We start from the raw sequence: 19,180 nt of genomic DNA on the forward strand, positions 1-19,180 counted from the left end.
AAAAAAAAAAAAAAAACCACCATAGCTAACAGTTCTGTCTAGTTAGCCTTAACTGCCAACTTAACACAGCCTAGAGAACCTGAAAGGAGAAGCCTCAATTGAGGAATTATCCAGATCAGATTAACTTGTGACTTATGTGACAATTCTGTAAAGAATTGTATTGATATAAGAGGGGACTGTCTGATATGGGCTGAGTTGTATGAGAAAACTCTTGCTTGAATTCTTGCCCTTGTACCCCTTAATAAAAGGCTATGACAAGGAAGGTATAAGCTAAATTAGCTAAATTAGCTTTTTCCTCCCCTAAGTTGCTTTTGGTGGGATTGTTTTATCACAACAACAGAAAGCAAACTAGAACACTATACATGTACCAAAAGTTTTCCATAATTATGATCTTTCCATAGTCAAACGAACCTTTTAGGGTTTACATTTCCTACATGGCTGATGTATTTAGAACACTGCATACGAATTCATTAATTTTTATGTTCTAATGTCCCACCTTGTTCTGGAAAAGAATATGACAGGCTTGTGACCTTAATAGTGCAGTAGCCATGAGGGATGACTCATGCTGTCATGGAAGCTGCACCTATTCATTGATTAGGGGTGAGTATCTGGTCCCCCAAAGGAGCTACTTCATCATTTATCCTTTAAGGTCAGGATCCAGCCAAGTCAGAAAAAGCGATGGTGATTTGATCTGCTTCCCAGACTTGTACTTTTTTCTGAGAAAATGAGTGTTTGGCAAGTGAGAAACGTTTGCAAGATCCATAATGAACCTAAAGCCATGCTGTCAAGTCACGTTCAAAGCATTCAAATCATATTCTTTCCATGATATTCTTCAATCTACTTCAGTCACTGAGGGGTAACAGAGATGTTTTCAACACTGAAGACACTGTTATGAAGGCAGAATCAGACTGAGGAGGCAGGCTCGTTTCTACCCTCTCCCAGGGAGGCAGGAAGACATTGGCACAAAATCCATGCCCACTGCGGTGAGCTGTGTACAGCATTATCTGGGTACACAGCCCATCTGTTTTCCTCCCTGGTTCATTACAGAGGTGTAGCTGGCAAACTTTCTGTACAAAAATGAAATGTGGCCTTTCAAGTCAGGGCAAGTCTGCCCTTTCTACCCCTGCCGAGTCACTGCCTGATGACCACATTCTCAGCTGAGACAGTATCAGACTGGGCACAGACTGAAGGATCAGAGAGGTCCATGTGTGGTCTATGAGGTCAGGGCACAATCAGAAACTTCAGAAACAAGCAGGAGAGCCTAGCTTCAGGAGCAGACACTGGAGCCAGACTGCCTGGCTCTAACCCTTCCTAATTGTGTAAGCTTGAGTTAGTTATTTCTTTCCCTTTATGGTCATTTTCCCTGTGTCCACCTCAGCTGGGGTAAAACTAATCACTGGAATGGACACAGAGGTGCCTGGCATCTTGTGCTCCAGGCATCTTCCCTATACTGTACAACTCTCATCTTACCTCATTCATCCCAGAACGAGTAAGCCTGGAGTCAGGTCCAAGGCACCAGGGCCCTGTTTTCCAATGGTGTGAGCAGACAATATGCTGAACAGAGAGAAAAACTCATCCACCTGGTTTAATGCCACTCTGCCAGTGCCAAGGAGCTGCCAGACTAAGCCAAGATGTTCTTGGCTTTCACCCGTCCATTTGCAACAAGGCCAACTGGCCACATTTCCTACTTACCTGAAACAATGCTAAGGAAACCTCAACCCAGAGAGCCAGCTGGCAGAGGTCTGTGTAACTTCAGCCTCCCCAGTGCTGAATGGGCCAGATGCCACACCTGTACACACACCTGAACCCCATTTTATACCTCTCTGTCCCTACTGCCCAGAGGAGCTAGGGAGCTGGGAGTGCCAGTGAATCTTCATAGGGTCTCCATTTCTGGATGTTTTACAGTGAGCCCATAGTCCAGCCCACCTCAACCTGCCACAGCAGCTTCTCATTGCTCATCCCTTCCCAAACCAAACAGCCATATACTTCATCTAGCCTCTGTCCTCACTGTGGCCCTTCAGTGAGCATTGTTTTGTATTTAGAAGATGTTTCTGTCCTCCTGTGGTCCATGGAACTGAAAATGATAGTTCTCTGCCAGGCTTTACCACCTGGGTCTCTTTTCTGTCCTCAGAACTTTGCACTGCTATATCAGTTACTCTTCTTGATATTTTGGCCAAATCCTTGACAAGAACAGTTTCAAGGAGGGAAGATTTATTCTGGATTACAGTTCGAGAAAAATAGTCCCTCATGGCCATACTAGTTAGGGTTATTGTTGCAGTAAAATACCATGACCAAAGCAACTTGGGAAGGAAAGGGTTTATTTCATCTTATACTTTCAGGTAACAGATAATCACTGAGGAAGTCAGGACAGGAACTCATGCAGAGCAGGAACCTAAGGGAGCTGATGTAGTGGCCACGGACAGATGCTGCCTACTGGCTTGCTCCCTATGCTCAGCTTACTTTCTTACAAAACCCAGGACCACCAGCCCAGGGATAGACACCTGAAATGAGTTGGGCCCTTCCCCATCAATCATTAATTTAAAAAAGTACCTTGCCAGATCATACAGAGGCATGTCCTTATTTGAGATTTCCTCCTTTCCCAGCTTGTATCAATTTGATGTAAAAAAACTAGCCATCATAATGGCCAAGAAGGCACGACAGTAGGAGCAGGAGACATCTGGCCACCTGGCATCAACACTCAGGAAGTTGCAAAGAGACGGGAAGTGGAGGCTTGACTATAAACCTGGTAGGTTACCTGCCAGTGACCTACTTGCTCCAGTCCCACTCCACTTCCTGAAGGTTACATAACTTCTCAAACAGCACCCCAGGGAGTGTGGAGTATGTGAAACCATGAGGAACGCTTCCTATTCAAAATAGAACCACTGGCTTCTTCCTTGCCTTGAATGTTTCTCCTTCAACTCCATGAACGGCTCCTTGACATTCTTCAGTCCAAAGCCTTGACTACTTTGCTTGTCACCAGGACCTTGGTGCCCCCTGTCTCCTGACCATGGTGGACATGTCATCTCCAGGCTTATCACAAACCATAATTCTTCAGTGAGTTTCTTTTTCTTGCCTATCATCCCTTACCATGAGGCAGTTTATCTTATGAGAGACATTGTTCACTGCTGTAATCTCAGCATCAAGAGTGAAATCTAGCCTATAGTACTTACTGGGTATGTACTGGCAAGGTCATGTATGAACAAGAAAGCGGTCTGCCCCACTTCATCCAAAGGCCTGGTGAACATCAGGCAGAAACACAAAGGCTTTGTCCTTTCCCTTTGAGAAGGCTCTATCTTTGATAAGTGCCTATATAACTGTGAAAAATAAGAGTAAGAGATGTTCAGTGCCATAAAAGTGACCCCCACTGGCCACCATAAGTATGCAGAGACGATCAACATCATTTCAGATGAGGTCATCTAGCAAAATGTATAGGAGTAGACAGAATTCAGTGAACAGAGACAACAGACTGAAGTAAGGGACTTCAGAGGAATGAAAGATCCAGAGAGAGAGATGCAGTAGAAAAGACAGGCAATCTGTGGGATAAAGGTGGTAAAGTCAGATGTGCTAAGCCAGGTGGCTCATCTAGGGCTTAGAGGACAGATGTCAGTGCTACTGTTGGAATGCCCTCTGAGCAAGCTAAGGCAGCTAAGCAGGCCCTCTCTCCACAGGTAAACACAAGCTGATGCTGGAGCTTGGTATCAGGGCACAGTTACATACTGGGCATATGATCCTTAGTACCCAAGACAACTAGTCACAATAAGCTAACAGATTCATCACGAACCCAGCAATGTGCAGTCCTTATTGGTGAAAATCTACAGGGAAGCCACATAGGTGTTTGCATTCTGCTGTCTGATTTCTCTGTACCAGGAGGCAGCTCACCTCCTCACACAATCTTCTTCTTCACACATACCACTTCCTAGTACCTGAGGTCCATTATGGAAACAAACCCTAATGATACAACAGAATGCTTTTTTCTACTCTGCTGTTTATTTCCCTTCAGAAAAGCCTGTGAAGTTGCATCTAAGCTGTAATTTTATCGTTGCCATATTCCCTTGCATGATTTTCCTCAGTCTTTCAAATCATTGGTCACAGGAAGTGATTCCCCTGCTTTTCTACTAGCAGATGAAATGGAAACTGGTAGGCAGAAGCATTGTCCAGGACACTGGGCTGACCATTTCGATAGTCAGATTAGACCTGCCCCGTGGATGTTTGAATGTTTGGGTGCTGGGGAGATGTCCAGTTGGTAAAGTGCTTGCTATGCAAGCATGAGTATCTGGGCTTAGGTCTTCAGCACAACACATAGGCAGAGTATATTCCTGAAATCCCAGCACTAGGAAGACAGAGATATTCAGATCCCTGGAGCTCACTGGATAGGCCAGCTAGCTGAATCAGTGAGTTCCACATTAAGTGAGAGACCTTGTCTCAAAACATAATCTTGGTCCTTTCAGCAAAATCTTGCTGGCATATGCAATAGTGTCTGCGTTTGATGGCTGATTATGGAATGGACTACTGGGTGGGGCAGTCTCTGGATGGTCCATCCTTTCATCTTAGCTCCAAACATTGTCTCTGTAACTCCTTCCATTGGTATTTTATTCTTGTGAGGCTATGCCAGTGCCTGGCAAATACAGAAGTGGATGCTCATAGTCATCTATAGGATGGAACACAGAGCCCCCAATGGAGGAGCTAGAGAAAGTATACAAGGAGCTAAAGGGGTCTACAACCCTATAGGTGGAACAACAATATGAACTAGTCAGTACCCCCACAGCTCGTGTGTCTAGCTGCATATGTAGCAGAAGATGGCCTAGTCGGCCATCATTGGGAAGAGAGGCCCCTTGGTCTTGCAAACTTTATATGCCCCAGTACAGGGGAACTCCAGAGCCAAGAAATGGGAGTGTGTGGGTAGTGGAGCTGGGCGGGGGAGGGTATAGGGGACTTTTGGGATAGCATTTGAAATGTAAATGAAGAAAATATCTAATAAAAAATTTTCAAAAAAACCATAATCTGGGAATAAAGAGATGACTCAACAGTTAAAAACACTGGCAGCTCTTCCAGGGAGGCCTAGGCTCAATTCCCAGCACCCACATGGTACCTCAAAACCATCTGTAACTCCAGTTCCTAGGGATCTAATGCCTTATTCTGGTTTCCACGGCCACTAGACACATATATGGTGCACATGCACACACACACACACAAACATATGCACATATAATGTATGCATGTAGGTAAAATATCTGTAAACATAAAATAAAAATAAATACATTTTTAAAATAAATTAAAATTCATCATTATGATGAGCAGCAGTATCTAGAAAGAAACTGAAGAAGGCACCTGATGTCAACCCTGGCTTCTACATGCACACATATGACATGACATATGCCAATGCATATGTACACACATAGGAACACATATATACACTACATATATTCGATAATTTTAACTCAAAACTCCCTACCTTGTCAATATATGGCCATGTTTATTTAGCAGCTGACCTTCCTTCCTAACAGGCTTGTGAAGAAGACAGGAGGCAAGAGCAGCCTCCTTTTCAGGGGAAGAAGAAAATATACAAGCCAACAAGGATATTCTCTAGATGCAGGAATCCAAAAGAGGGTTGACATTCATTTTTCTTTAGCTCAGGCAATGACAGAAAGTGGGACAGGAATTGATTCATCATTAGTCTATCTAACTGATCTGTGTCTAGAAAAGCCATGTCACCAGTTACCTCAAATGCCTCCATTCACCACAAAAACATGACAGAACCCAGATCTGTCCATTCACAACCTCCAAAACAGGAAACAACAACGACGACAAAACCACATGGTCCTATAGGTAATTTCAACAAGGACAGCACTGCTCACATTTGCTGTGAACACACACATCCTTGAAATTCTCCCCAAGGCTTGCAGGGCCTGGCTGCTCCTGTGGCTCCTGATACATAGGCAACTTGAGGATAAGAGTTATCTGCTGTCCTATGAGGTATAACCACTGACAGAGTGTAGGGAGAAAGATGGTTGCTGCAGTGCTCCAAGCTGAATTTGCTCAGTGACATCCTGGCATCCTCAGAGTGGCTCCAAACTACCAGTAGCAGCACATCCCACAACATCTGTGCAAAGACAGATCCTCTAGTTCCACCTGGTTCCAGGTTCAAACCCAATAGGTGAAGCATAGAAATCTGGAATACAGTGAAGTTTCGGGCCACAGTGTCTTATGTTCCACCTACCACTCTCACTCCCCACTCCCCACTCCCACCGCTGGGTGTTTGGAGAAACCAAGTCTTCTTCACACCTGTTCACATAGTATTAGACAAAGATGGCTGCCATCCCACACCCATGAGTCTCTGGTGGTTTTGGTGGCATCCACAACACCTAGAGGCTGCTTGTAGACACCACTTGTTTCCAGGTGTCAGAATGTGAACAGGTGTTACAGACATGTTTCATTTCCTGCTTTTGGACTTATTCAAAGGCCTAGACTTGTGTGAGCAACATGGGATAGAGAAGTAGAGGCTGGCATCCATGTGCTGTTAAGCCATGTGTATCATGTATTATGTTAATATATGTTAATACATGGTATCACAAAGACAAGAATGGGCAGTAAAGAGGCTGGTCCTCATGGAAAATACAGAAACAGCACAAAATAACCCTAGTGGAGAATGCTCACTGAAGACAGGTGGCTTGTGGATATGGGGAGTCTACCATGCACAAATCACTTAAGGCTGGGCTAAAACCGTGATTTTGAATAATCAGGTCCAAAAAGGCCTGAGAACATCCCCCAAGTGATAAACAATTCACCATCCCAGTGAAGTTGTGGATTGTCTTCGAGCAAGTAAACAGCAAAGAACTCTGGGGACATAAAAGATAAGCTGATGTCCCACCTGCCCTAAGGTTTGCCCTGTTTGTACAACTGAGTTCCCTGCAGAGAGCTGAGAGATTGTCACCCTCAATGCTCAGCAGAGAACACCTCAAACTGGAATCCACATTTAGAAGCCCGAGGGCTTATTAGGGCTCACCAGCTGTGTGCCTCCATTACTGTCCATGTGTCCATTACTTTCCCAACACACACCCCAAAACACACAGTGCTCTGAATGTGCCCACTAGTGACCTAGAATTCTTACCACAGACAAGTATGACCCTTGTGCCAGCAACATATACCTATCTCTCTTTCTTTCCCCCCTCCCTCCCTCCCTCCCTTCCTCTTCCCACTTCTTTTCATCAACAATCCTATGAGCATTATCCCTTGTGGGGGATGAGGATGGGGGTATTAAAGCAATGGCCAACATATACACGTTTGGTCAAAGACATAATTGATGTGAAAGTTATCCACTTTGTCAACACACAAGGGCAACCAGAAAAAACAGTCCTTTAGCCCTACCATATGACGGCTGTAATAAACCTAGGTTTCTTCAGCTTTGCTGAAATTGTTCTCACTTCTCCTCCTCAGCCAGAAGACATTGGACAAGCACCCATTGTGAATGCCCCAGAAGGTGGCAAGGTTGACCTGGAAGCCTTCAGTCATTTTACAAAAATCATCACACCAGCAATTACCAGAGTGGTGGATTTTGCCAAAAAGTTGCCCATGTTTTGTGAGGTAAGGACATGGCTCTTCTGTCTGGGTCACTTTTCTTTATAGCTCCATTTCCAAGAGTGCAGGATATTGTTTAATAGCAATCAGGAGAACTCCACGCTAGGAAAGCAGAGTTGGTGCAAAGTGAGAATGTCTGCCAGGGCTGCAGCTCAGTGGGAGAGCACTTGCCTTGTATGTCTGACCTTGGATCTATTCCCAGTACTGTCAAAAGAAAAGGACTGGTTCCCCTTCTCTCTAAAGCCATTGCTGGGTGAGGGACAAAATTAGCTTATTTGCTAATTTTAGTAAAAAGATATTAGCAAAATTGCTGCAGTTTGAACTTACATCTATAGCCCTTCTACAGAATATCCCAGAGATGGCTATGTGATCAGTTCTTTTTTTTTTAATGGAAATTACAATTTATTATCTTCAAGTCAGGGAAAAACCTTGGCTTCTCCACTTGCAGAAGTGCTACAGGCCACACGTCAATGTCTATAAAGAACTATGCCAGCTCATGATCTTGGTCTACTGCTATCGTTAAAAGTCTGAAATACCATCCTGCAATATTTGAAGATAAATGCACAGAACAGGGTCCTTTCTGAAAAAGCCTCCTCCACACTCACTCTTCAGCATCATAATGTGATAAGCTTATTTCCCTTAATGAGTGCACCATTCTGTAGAAAAAAAAAGTTCTAAATAACACCACCACCCACTATGTCAAGTGGTAAGTTTTCAGATGGAAGTATTTTATGTTCTGTTAATTCTCCTAAGCTAAGCTTTACATAATATATTCTTATTTATATTCTGCAAGTACCATTATTTCAGCCATAAGAATTGAAGCCAAATGGCCCTCACAGCAAGACTCTCACTGTCTCTGTGGGGGATCTCTTCTTCCCTAGGAGCTTGATCTCAGTGCCCTCTCTGGGGCCTGGAAAGCTCACCCAACAGAGCCCATGCTTTCCCTCAAAGACACTTCCCCCCTCTCTTAGCACATGTTTCATCTCACCTCAGCTTACATTCTGTATCACTTTGACAGTGCTATCCTACAGCAGAGAACAGAGCCACTACAGGGGATGTGCAAGAATCCTGGTCATGACTGTCTGACCTGAGTCATGTCATCTTTGAGATTTACACTGGTGTCTCTTTAAAGCAGTTGGCATGTTCAGATAGGAGCATACATTTAGAGTGTTGTCCTTCTGCCCTGCCTGAGTGACAAACACTGCAAACATCTTAGCTACTGATGCTGTTATTTCTTCTCTTTGTCTTTCTGGAACATTCCAAGTAGGCTAGGCCAGCTCCAGCAATTCCCCTGTCTCTTCCTCCCCTGCCCTAGGATTACAAGTTGCTACTACCACCACCACACCTGGCTTTAAAAAGTAAAAACCCATGGATTTTGGGAACAGGGTCAGGTTCAAGCAGCATATCCTGACTATGCTGTCTTCCAGGCTCAAGTTCATCATGACATTTCCATCCTGCCTCTGACTTTCTGAACCTAATAGGGCTGATGGTATCCTCTGTGGAACATCTATCTCCCTTTGCAAAATTCCATTAGGTGTCAGACCATTGCTCTCACACCTTCAAGGAAGCCCAGAAAGTTAGCATATAGATACAGCACAGACTGTAGTGAGCCTCTTCCATAAGCTTTGAGAGTAGTGTATAGTTCTTCCTCAGCTGAGAGAACCAAGTCTCCTTGTCTAGGATGAGCATCTGCTGCCTTAACTGCCAGCTCATCTGTGCTGTGAGTTTACAGTAAGGACAGCCCAGCTGGAATGAGGGTGAATCAGATACTGGAGGGGGAAATGTCTTATTGCTTATTTTTGAGCATCCATAGAATCCATACCCAGAAGAACAGAGCAGTAGCCTAAGGATAGGAACTGAGACAGAGAAAACACGTTCTTCCTTCTGATTTCTAATATTTTAATTAATATTTATGATCATTCTAGATGATGAACAAATAGTACCATTTCTAATTTCCTTCCTGTTGTTCGGGCAAACTTAGCCAAAAGAAACTTGGGAGAAGAAAGGGGTTATTTGGCTCACACTTCTAGGTCTGCTGAATGGTTCTTCTCTAGAGTGGGCTCAGCAGTGTGTGAGCATTATCTGGGCTCCTGGGTGACACTAAGGATGAGACCCACATAGAGTCCTAGAGGAGCTGGAACAGGTTCCTTTCTGTTCTCTCCAGCCAGTCCTCCCTGCTATCTGTAAACCTAGCTCAGCCTTCCTCCTTCCAACTCCCTCTTAAGTCAGGCATCCAAAGATATAATTAAAACAAGTCAGGACTTAAACAAAAGCAAATCTTTAATGCGTTATCAAATAGAATCGTTAGACATAGATGCCTGTTTCTCATAGAGAAATAAAAAGTTTAAAGTTGAACTTTGAATAGGCTGACTACTGAACAGAAGTAGACTTCTCAGTGTCTTCCAGCAGGATTGCTTTTAGTTGCATAAAGTAACCTAACCTGGACTAGTCAAGAGTCCTCACCTCCAAAGAGAAGCTCCAGCAGTTTCAGGGAAGACTTAGACACTATGTACAGTTTACATAGTCTTGCATGGTTTACATATTGAGATGTGTTGGCCTTGAATTGTGATAGAGATAGTTTCAAATCCCAGCCTTACCTACAAAATATCCCTATGCCAGGCATACTAGGACATTGAAGTCTGAGTGCCTGTTTATCACATGTGTGAATGAAACTGGAATTCAAATGTTTACCTTACTGTGAAGTTTAACTGAGATGACTGTGTAAATTTTGACAAGAAACAGAAGATGGAACAGTCATTCAGACCCTTTCAAATGACATCAATATTGAATTCTTGAACTTTCTCTCCAATCCCAGAAAATAATTTTCTATTTTTACTATTTTGTCACACAGAGTTCTGTTGTAAAGTTTTACTAGCCCATTGTCATAAAACCTAAATAGCATGGTGACCAAATAAGCTTTAAATGACCCTGAAATCTGAGCAGAAAGAGCTAGCTTGTCCATTGACTCTGGTATCTAGGTCACCAAATATAGAAACCTCTAAGCCAGGACACTGGATTCTGGCTTCACCTCTGCCCGGGATTTGCTTGTTGACAATGAGCAAAGCTTGTACTACCTTAGTCACTTGCATCTGGCACCTTCTAGTTTTGTACTTTCTGAAAAACTCAGTTGCCCACTGACCAGCAAGAGCTACACACAATAAAAGAAGATGAGTCTTGAACTCTGCTCAGCCGCACTTTCAAGTAAAACTCAGAATGAAGGGCTGATGGAGACTTCTGCATGACTATAATACCAGTTGAAGACCTGTGCTAAAAGAAATGTAAACTACTGAAATTAACCAGCCTGGAGATTTAAAAACAGTGATTGAGGGGGCTGGAGAGATGGCTCAGCAGTTAAGAGCACTGGCTGTTCTCCCAGAGAACCCAGCACCAACATGCAGCTCACAACCACCCATACCTCTAGTTCTAAGGATCCAATGACCTCTTTGGGTGCATAGACATGTGTGCAGTCAAAACACTCATATACATTTTTTTAAGTAGTTGTAGTCTGAGCGTGTTATTACATACCTGTAGCTCCTGCATTTGGGAGGCAGAGACAGATTGCCACTACTTTAAGGCCAGCTTAGTCTGCATAGTAAATTCCAACCCAGCCAGAACTACATAGGAGATTGTCTCAGAACAAACATGGTTCTGAGTGTACCTTACAACAAACATGGTTTGTAAGTGTCCCTCCAGGTAGAGAATGAGAGTAGGGGCTGCAGAGGATACAGACCTAGGTTGGCCACCAAGGCTCTGTGGTTGTTTTTCCAACACCCTAGCTGGCACTCGTCCTCTGTTCTGTGCTTATGTGCCTGCTTCTTTTCAGCTGCCATGTGAAGACCAGATCATCCTCCTCAAAGGCTGCTGCATGGAGATCATGTCCCTTCGAGCTGCTGTGCGCTATGACCCAGACAGTGAGACTCTAACTTTGAATGGGGAAATGGCAGTGACACGAGGCCAGCTGAAAAATGGGGGTCTAGGGGTGGTGTCAGATGCCATCTTTGACCTGGGCATGTCTCTGTCATCTTTCAACCTGGATGACACTGAGGTTGCCCTGCTTCAGGCTGTCCTGCTAATGTCTTCAGGTGAGTGTGCTGAGATTCTCAAGGGTGTGAGAAGAGCTTCTTGGGGTGGGGGGTCTAGTGCTAATTCACATCACTTAATGGGTTGTCTGTCTCCCTTTAGTTTCTGAGTCTTATCTGGCTCTCTAGCATCCAGAAACTAGAAGGGTCAATTGACAGAGAGCTGAATGAGGGGTTATCTAGGGTCTGAGGCTCTATAGCTCTGACTAGCTTGGAACTAACTGCATAGACCACACTGGCCTCTAACTCAGGTGCTCTTTGAAATTGTTTGTGGAAACACTTATATCTGTGGCATTTCAGAAGTGTGTGTTGCCTTGGCCTTGGGTTCTGACAGCTACAAGTCCCAGCCTCACTCGCAGAACATTAGTATTAAGTCCCAACCAGCATCTTACCATTCAGATGCCTGAATTTACATATCTCCAAATAAAGTTGAAATTAAAATATTTATCTCACTGTATTATTGTGAAGACTGACTAAGGTAGCTAAGTCTTGGTATGATGCCCAATTTGGATAGGGGAAGGTGGGCAGAGGCAGCTGGAGCCCTGTGAAATGACCCCATTTGCAGATAGTTCATCTACCCCTGCCTGTTTGTGCCTTTGCAGATGCTAGGTATAGATGTGAGAGATAGTGCCATCCTGTGGATCACTTGGCTCAAGTTTTAGTTTCCTCTTACTGAACAGCACACCAACCCAAAACTGGCTTAAGGCATCTGAGACTGCCAGAGCTAGAGCTGAACATGGCTGCAGAGGTTGCACCCAGCATCCTTTCCTCTGAAAGAGTACTCAGACCCTTACATGGCTGCCGGGTTCCAAGAGGGAGGGCTTCAAGCCTGTGAAAACAAAAGCTGACCAGACTTAAATCCACGGCCACATTCTATTGACCAACTAGCTCCAGCTCCAACCCATTCAACAGTGACCTCACCAGTCATCCACCAGGGAGGACATGATGCTGTCTTTAATCTACCACCATCTTTTTAACCAATATCTATTAGAACTCTGGCTCCCAACAGTGGAGGTTTAATAACAGAGCTGATCCATCCTCTTTTTATTTACATCATAATAAATAATTGCAAAGCACACTGTATTGTTTAAGGGCAGCTAGTCTTAAAATACAGAAAATTGGTTCAGGCTCTCCTCTTCATTTCAGAATAGGTTAGGTTTTTATTTCTTTAGTACTTGTCATTTTCTGACACCATCAGCTAGTTACACTTAGAGGTCATGGATATGTCAAGCCAATGTTCAGGAGGCTAAAAAACTATTTATCAGGTATGTGGCTAAACATCCATAAAACCTGAGTCACAGACATCTTCAGAGTTCTTTACTGAGCTGAAACTTTCTAAATAATTTTAAATTGATCTAGAAATTCATTTCCTACATAAAATTTAGATATGGCAGATATTTTTTAAGCAATAATATTTAAAATTATGTTTGTGGAAAATTTCAAATATAGACAGAATGGCACACTGAACTCTTGTGGGTGACTTTGGACAGACTCCAGGGGGTTCCATTTTCCCAATATCTTCTGTTCTAACCCTGGTGTAACACCCTCCCTATGACTTGCTTTTAACCAATAGAACCAACATATTCACTGTTACCTCATGAGATTCTATATGTAACATAAAATTATTGCAACCAGACTTATTCTATCAAGGCCTTGGGGACTTTGAGAGATTGACACCCAGGTGGAGAAAGTTCTCACAGTGGGGGAACTGCACAGCTGGTATTCAGGCTACAACCAGTGGTCATGTGACCCTCAGGGTTTCAGGGAAGAGAGAGTCCTCAGGGGAATATGATTTGGTGCCTCTCTAAGGGCCACCTTTGTGATACAGCCTCTCTAAATTAAAATAGAAATTGAACATATGTGGGACTCAAAGTCATGGAGGGAATGAAAGCAAGTTTTAGTTAAGTCATTATTGGTAGAAAGACACATCTAAATAATGTTGACTTACATAGGAAGGAAGCTATTTCTTCTGAAACATCTTCTAAGTGTACGCCCTAAAGAAGGCAGAAAAAAAGAATCAATGTGAGGCTAATCTGACTTCTATACTGTTCCAACACTTACTACCCTTTTGAACACTTTTTTTTTTAACAAGAAAGTGTTCAAGGACACAAAATCTTCAGCAATAACCTTTGGCTTTAATAAAGAAACTTATTATTTAATAAGCTTTTCTGCAGGCATTTCTTTTCATTGTAATCATCAGCTTATGGAAAATGGATTTTAATACTGTGTAATAAGATGTTTCCTCCAGAAAAAGTCAGTAAGAAGAGAGAATAGGTAGAGAAGGCAAATGTGTCTGTTTTTACATTACTATGACAAACACTCCATAAAACCAACTTGAGGGATGGAAGATTTACCTTGGCTCATGGTTCCAGAAGCTTGTGTCCACAGTTGACTGATCCCATTGCTTTCATGCCTGTGGTGAGGAAGAGCATCATGATAAGAAGCTCAGGGTAAAGTGAAGTTGTTCAAATTATGGCTGCCAGGAAGCAGCACACACCCCTCCCCCACCACAGTGCCCCTCACAGCACTGCACCCCTCCCCCACCACAGTATCCCTCTCAGCATTGCACCCCTCCCCCACCACAGTATCCCTCTCAGCACTTCACCCCTCCCCCACTACATTACTCCTCTCGGCATTGCACCCCTCCCCCACCACAGTATCCCTCTCAGCATTGCACCCCTCCCCCACCACAGTATCCCTCTCAGCACTTCACCCCTCCCCCACCAGAGCTATCCATCTTAACCTTGGTGTCTGATACTCTACAGCCTAAGCTGCATTCTCACTCACTCCTAGGAGCAGTGAAGTCCCCAGATCTGTAACTGAATCAGACAAGCTCACTTCTTCCACCTCTGAATTCAAATCCCTTTCTTCCTCCCCTCAGATCGCCCAGGGCTAGCCTGTGTTGAGAGAATAGAGAAATACCAAGACAGTTTCCTGTTGGCCTTTGAACACTATATCAATTACCGGAAGCACCATGTGACACACTTTTGGCCCAAACTCCTGATGAAGGTGACGGACCTGCGGATGATTGGAGCCTGCCATGCCAGCCGCTTCCTCCACATGAAGGTGGAGTGCCCCACTGAGCTCTTCCCGCCTCTGTTCTTAGAAGTATTTGAGGACTAAATGGACTGGACAAGTTCTTGTCATTCCTGCAGCACGACTGGGTATCATTACATTCCACCTGTAGCATTCTGTTGTTGTTTCTTCGTTTCTTTGTGTCAAGTGAGATCATCAGATGGTCAGCAGATCATCAATGGCATAGACTTGGATGAAATTGTTCTTTGAATGTGGGTCTTTGTAACCATTGCATTTTATTCTCCAGTCCTTAGTGTGAATGCTTTGAAGGGCTTACAGCAGTGCAGTCTGAGTGGGGTACAATCATTATTTCACCAGCATGAAGTCATCACCAGCTCCCATCTGTCCCTGGGCAGACTCAAGCAAGCCAAACAGCATTTCAGAAGACTAAAGAAGCCTTAAAACCGAGACCACAGTCATCTTGATCCAACATGATCCATTCTGATGTGTGCAAGGTGAAGCTGTAGAGCCCAGGCCACCTTTGGGTGAGCATGGCTTTTATCACAGAAGGGGAGAAGGAGCAGTTTCTACTCAGGAGCTCATCATTTCCAGCACCCGTGTTCTCCAAGCAGCCTGACTTGGAATGTGCAGGAATATCCATACCATAAAAAATCAACTTTCCTTTCCATGGCCTTCTGTAACCTTATGATTTACTTCAAGTTGCACAAGAGTATTACTTGACTGGTTTGAGGCCACAAGGAAAGTCTTTTTTTCAGTATGCCCATAGAGCTTGTAAATCTTCATCAATGTTAAAGCATACTTTCCAAAATGTGCGTGGTGTTACCTCAAGCAGGAAGGCACCTTTCCACCTTAGATTCACAAGCCACAAAGCTCGAATCTGTTTACATAGTGCAGTCCCTTTTCGATGGCCTATGAAGCAGTCCTCTTCCCAGCTTAGCTCACAAAGGTCTTGTCTAGGCTGTGTCTGTTGAGCTGATGATGTTCCCCAGTAGACTGAATCTTCCAATCAGGGAGACACATGGGGAAATTCCAGGCTTGTTTGGAAAAATCCCTGGAAAAGATCAGTACAGAAACAATCAGATTCAAAGGAAAAAAACTACTCATGGTATAGGCTGTCAGATTAGGGGGAATGCTCTCCCTGGATCAGCAAGCGCTTTACTTATTCACAAATATCTCCCAGTCCCATCCCATCACTGTCTCCCAATCTCACCTCTGTGGCCACCCACCTCCCTAGTTTCTGAGGCACTAAATAGCTTCTCTCTCTCTCTCTCTCTCTCTCTCTCTCTCTCTCTCTCTCTCTCTCCTAAATCTTCTGTAGCTTACACACCATTACCCTGGCAAATATTCCTCATAAAATACATCAGACCATTCATACCTGCTACCCAACCTATCCCCAATGACCATGTAGAGTAGATGTTTCTAAGCAACAAGTAGTGACAACTTACCCAAAAATGGGCAAAGACTGTACACATACATCTGAATGTACTGACTCTTCACTGACTTCGCAGATGTAAAATATTCTTTGCCTGCCTTTCACTGCCTTAGCCTGGAAATGCTGGGAAAAAAACAAGCCATATCAGCAAGAATTACCTAAAAGCAAAGGAAGTCACTGTGAAAAGCAAGGAAACTCGCTTCTCTCCGCTGGGCTTGCTGGGCGCCTTTGGCCTCGCTGGAAGTCGGGTTGCCTGAGTTCTAATTTGCACTCTGCAGCCTGGGTGATTTAGGACCTTACAGTTTCAGTTTTCTTACCTCCTGGGAAATGAGTTGAACTCCAAAAACCCTTCTTCTCTTCCCTATTGTTTGACTTCCAGGAAAGAGAGAAGATGTCTTTGAAAATTCTTTTATATTCAAATTTGTAGCTTCAAAAAGGAATGTATTTGGGCAATCAATTTGAGTGAGAATGAGAATTTGATTCAGAGGAAGGCAGAATGGCCTTAGAGGCATAAAGCTTAGAGGCACAGCGCTGAAAGTCCCAAGAGACTGTGGTAATAACCAAGGAAGCAGAAATTGTTTATCACTAAAGGACTTAGCCTGACTTCCCAGATAAAACATCGCTGAAGAGATTAAATAGAAGGAAGAAGCCCCATTAGATTCATGTATGAACATGTCAGAGGTAGCCTGTACCTGGCCTCCTGCTTCAGGAACTTCATTAAACATGTGTTCCCTATGTCAGCTCTTCTGGAAGACCTTCATCCAAACAATCAAAACGTTGCTGTGAGACCAATTCTCCTTCCAAAGGGAGAGAGGGGGAGGCAGGGAGGCAAGTCCTGCACAGGCATACAAACTTCTAGGACAGCAGAATTTCTAAGGAAGTTTCCTGATTCTGACAGTTTTCAAAGGGAATCAGAAACCCTGGCATTAGTGCAGGGTTTGACCCAGAATCATTCAGAGTGCTGTAAGGATTAAGCATTGGGCACTAGCCCAGTCTTTACAACCCAGCCAGCCACAGCAAAGTGACCCTCCCTCTACAGAGGCCCACCTTTCAGGACCAGACCCAGCTCTGGCAATCATGTTTAGGGTTGAATACTGAACAAAACATGCGAGCTTCAGTCTTCTGGTGGGAAGGAACCAGAATGATAGTAGGTCAGGACAGCCAAAGACACGCCTTTGAGAAATTCATTTTATGAAACTAGATTGTAAGGGATTTCCTCCCAAATTTTTTTCTTCTCTTTTTAAAAATCTTTCTCTTCTAATCTTGTCCAGACTTTCAAATCAAGTGTGGACATGGTGGCAGGAACCTTTACACCTGCTCCACTGTGGGGAGACATTCCAGTCAAGAAAACACACTCATCCTGCTGGGATGCTCACTGACAAATGGTATTTATGGACAAGAAGGCTGTGCACATGCAGCAAAAATGTGCATGTGTACACATGTGCGTATATCTGTTCATTGCCTCAAGTGTACTTCGCACTTCAGTTTAAATGTGCAGAACTTCCAGAAACTGGAAGGAAAAAAAACAAACAAACAAACAAAAAAAAACTTCTCCATGATTCTGCTGAAAACACCACGTGCTGCCTCTGAGCTTTTTCTAGTCCCTTGACCCTCAGTCCTCAGTGATGCGCTTATGTGATGAAGCCTCAGCCCAGCGCATCCCCTGCCTCTTTCCCAGTTCAATCTTGGGGAGGGTCCTTCTCACAGTGACCTGCAGGCTGGCCCTGCCACCTTGGCCTCCTCACACTCAGTTCTCCCCAAGCCAGCATCCCGACCTGCTGAGCCTCTTCAGAGCATGTCATTGTCAGTAAGACCTCTTCATTCTGTGGAACTCAAGCCTATCCATGTCATATTGACCTTTTGCTGCATGAGTCATAAATTATGAAATCAGTCTTACGGTTTTTGAGATGTAGCCAGTGTTTTATAAGGCTAAACCTTTCTCATGAACTTAATTTAAGTGAATAACCAAACTACCGGTCCTTCTCCGATGAGAGATGACAGACAATTGAATTTCTGCCCTTTGCAGTGGCGATGGCATCAGGTCCTAAAATAAGCTTATAATTTTCCTGTTATTTTAATAATATGGAAATATTAAAATAATGTTTCTTTTGATAGTGATAGACTGATCCATATTTAAATTTTATAGAGAAGAAATTTTATTGTACTGTGATATAGATATTTATTATCCAGGTAAGGATTTGCCCGGTGTGTATTTTTTACAATTGAAACATTTTACTTTAATCTCTAAAGAAAAAAAGACTATAAAACATATACATATAAAAAAAAGGCTAGGGAGAAAAAAGGTTTGGCTTTATCAAAGACTTTTTACTGTGTTGTATAAATGTTTGCAAATGAAAAATTTACACATTTTTAGTGTTTCCACACTAATTAGTGCCGCCTTCAAGAGCAATATTGTGCAGTAAACACTGTTTGTGGCTTTCTGTTGCCCAGCTCAAACTGACCCCACCTTATGCACAAGACAATCAGATGTTACGTCTTTCCTCTGAGGACACAGACAATACTCAACAGAGCACAATGTGAAACAAAGAACAAGATTGTAGGCATGGGCTGTGCTGCTGATGGAGATGATCAGGGCGCATGCGCACTCACATGGCCTTGTACCACTGCCTCCTTTTGGCTGTTCTTTGTGACGTTGGCATCTTTCTCTTGACATCAAATAGCCAAAGTAGTTTTCCATGTTTTCTTCAATAAAGACCATTCTTTTTCCCATAATGTGTTCATGCCCTGAGAATCAGAAAAATGGAAACAAAAACAAAAAGATACGGATGGAATAGAGAGGTTTATAGTCAGTGGAAGATTGGTGTTTTGCAAACAGTGTTAAGTGATATTGCTATTGCTAGATTGGTGATTTTTTTTTCAGCCTAAAATCATTGAAATCTGTGATCAAATGTTTTAAACTATCCAGAAAGAAAATTTGTATATTTGGGAAAGTGGATTTTTACATAGCTTTTGTATGCGGATATTAAATTGTAATTATGAATATAGTGGACATAGGTACTCATAAGCTTAAATTCTAAAAAAGAAAAAGCTTACAATA

At 43.4% G+C, this 19,180-nt stretch overlaps 1 protein-coding gene and 1 long non-coding RNA gene across 15 annotated transcripts in view; one reads left to right on the forward strand and one right to left on the reverse strand.

The window, feature by feature from the left end:
• LOC110308861 overlaps nt 1–2,810 on the reverse strand; it is a 93,085-nt gene extending 90,275 nt beyond the window's left edge. The window contains exon 1 of the long non-coding RNA XR_003834806.1: nt 2,551–2,810. This is a non-coding gene — a long non-coding RNA (uncharacterized LOC110308861). The remainder of the gene's footprint in view (nt 1–2,550) is intronic.
• Nucleotides 1–19,180, forward strand: part of Thrb (thyroid hormone receptor beta) — a 388,991-nt gene extending 369,811 nt beyond the window's left edge. For all 14 annotated transcript variants that reach the window (XM_029469084.1, XM_029469083.1, XM_029469081.1 and 11 more), the window contains 3 exons: nt 7,435–7,581; nt 11,399–11,657; nt 14,536–19,180. In XM_029469084.1, the coding sequence (XP_029324944.1) occupies nt 7,435–7,581; nt 11,399–11,657; nt 14,536–14,777 (648 nt within the window). In that variant the 3' untranslated portion in view covers nt 14,778–19,180. The remainder of the gene's footprint in view (nt 1–7,434; nt 7,582–11,398; nt 11,658–14,535) is intronic.

This window comes from Mus caroli, chromosome 14 (assembly GCF_900094665.2).
Source record: "Mus caroli chromosome 14, CAROLI_EIJ_v1.1, whole genome shotgun sequence".
NCBI lineage: Eukaryota > Metazoa > Chordata > Mammalia > Rodentia > Muridae > Mus > Mus caroli.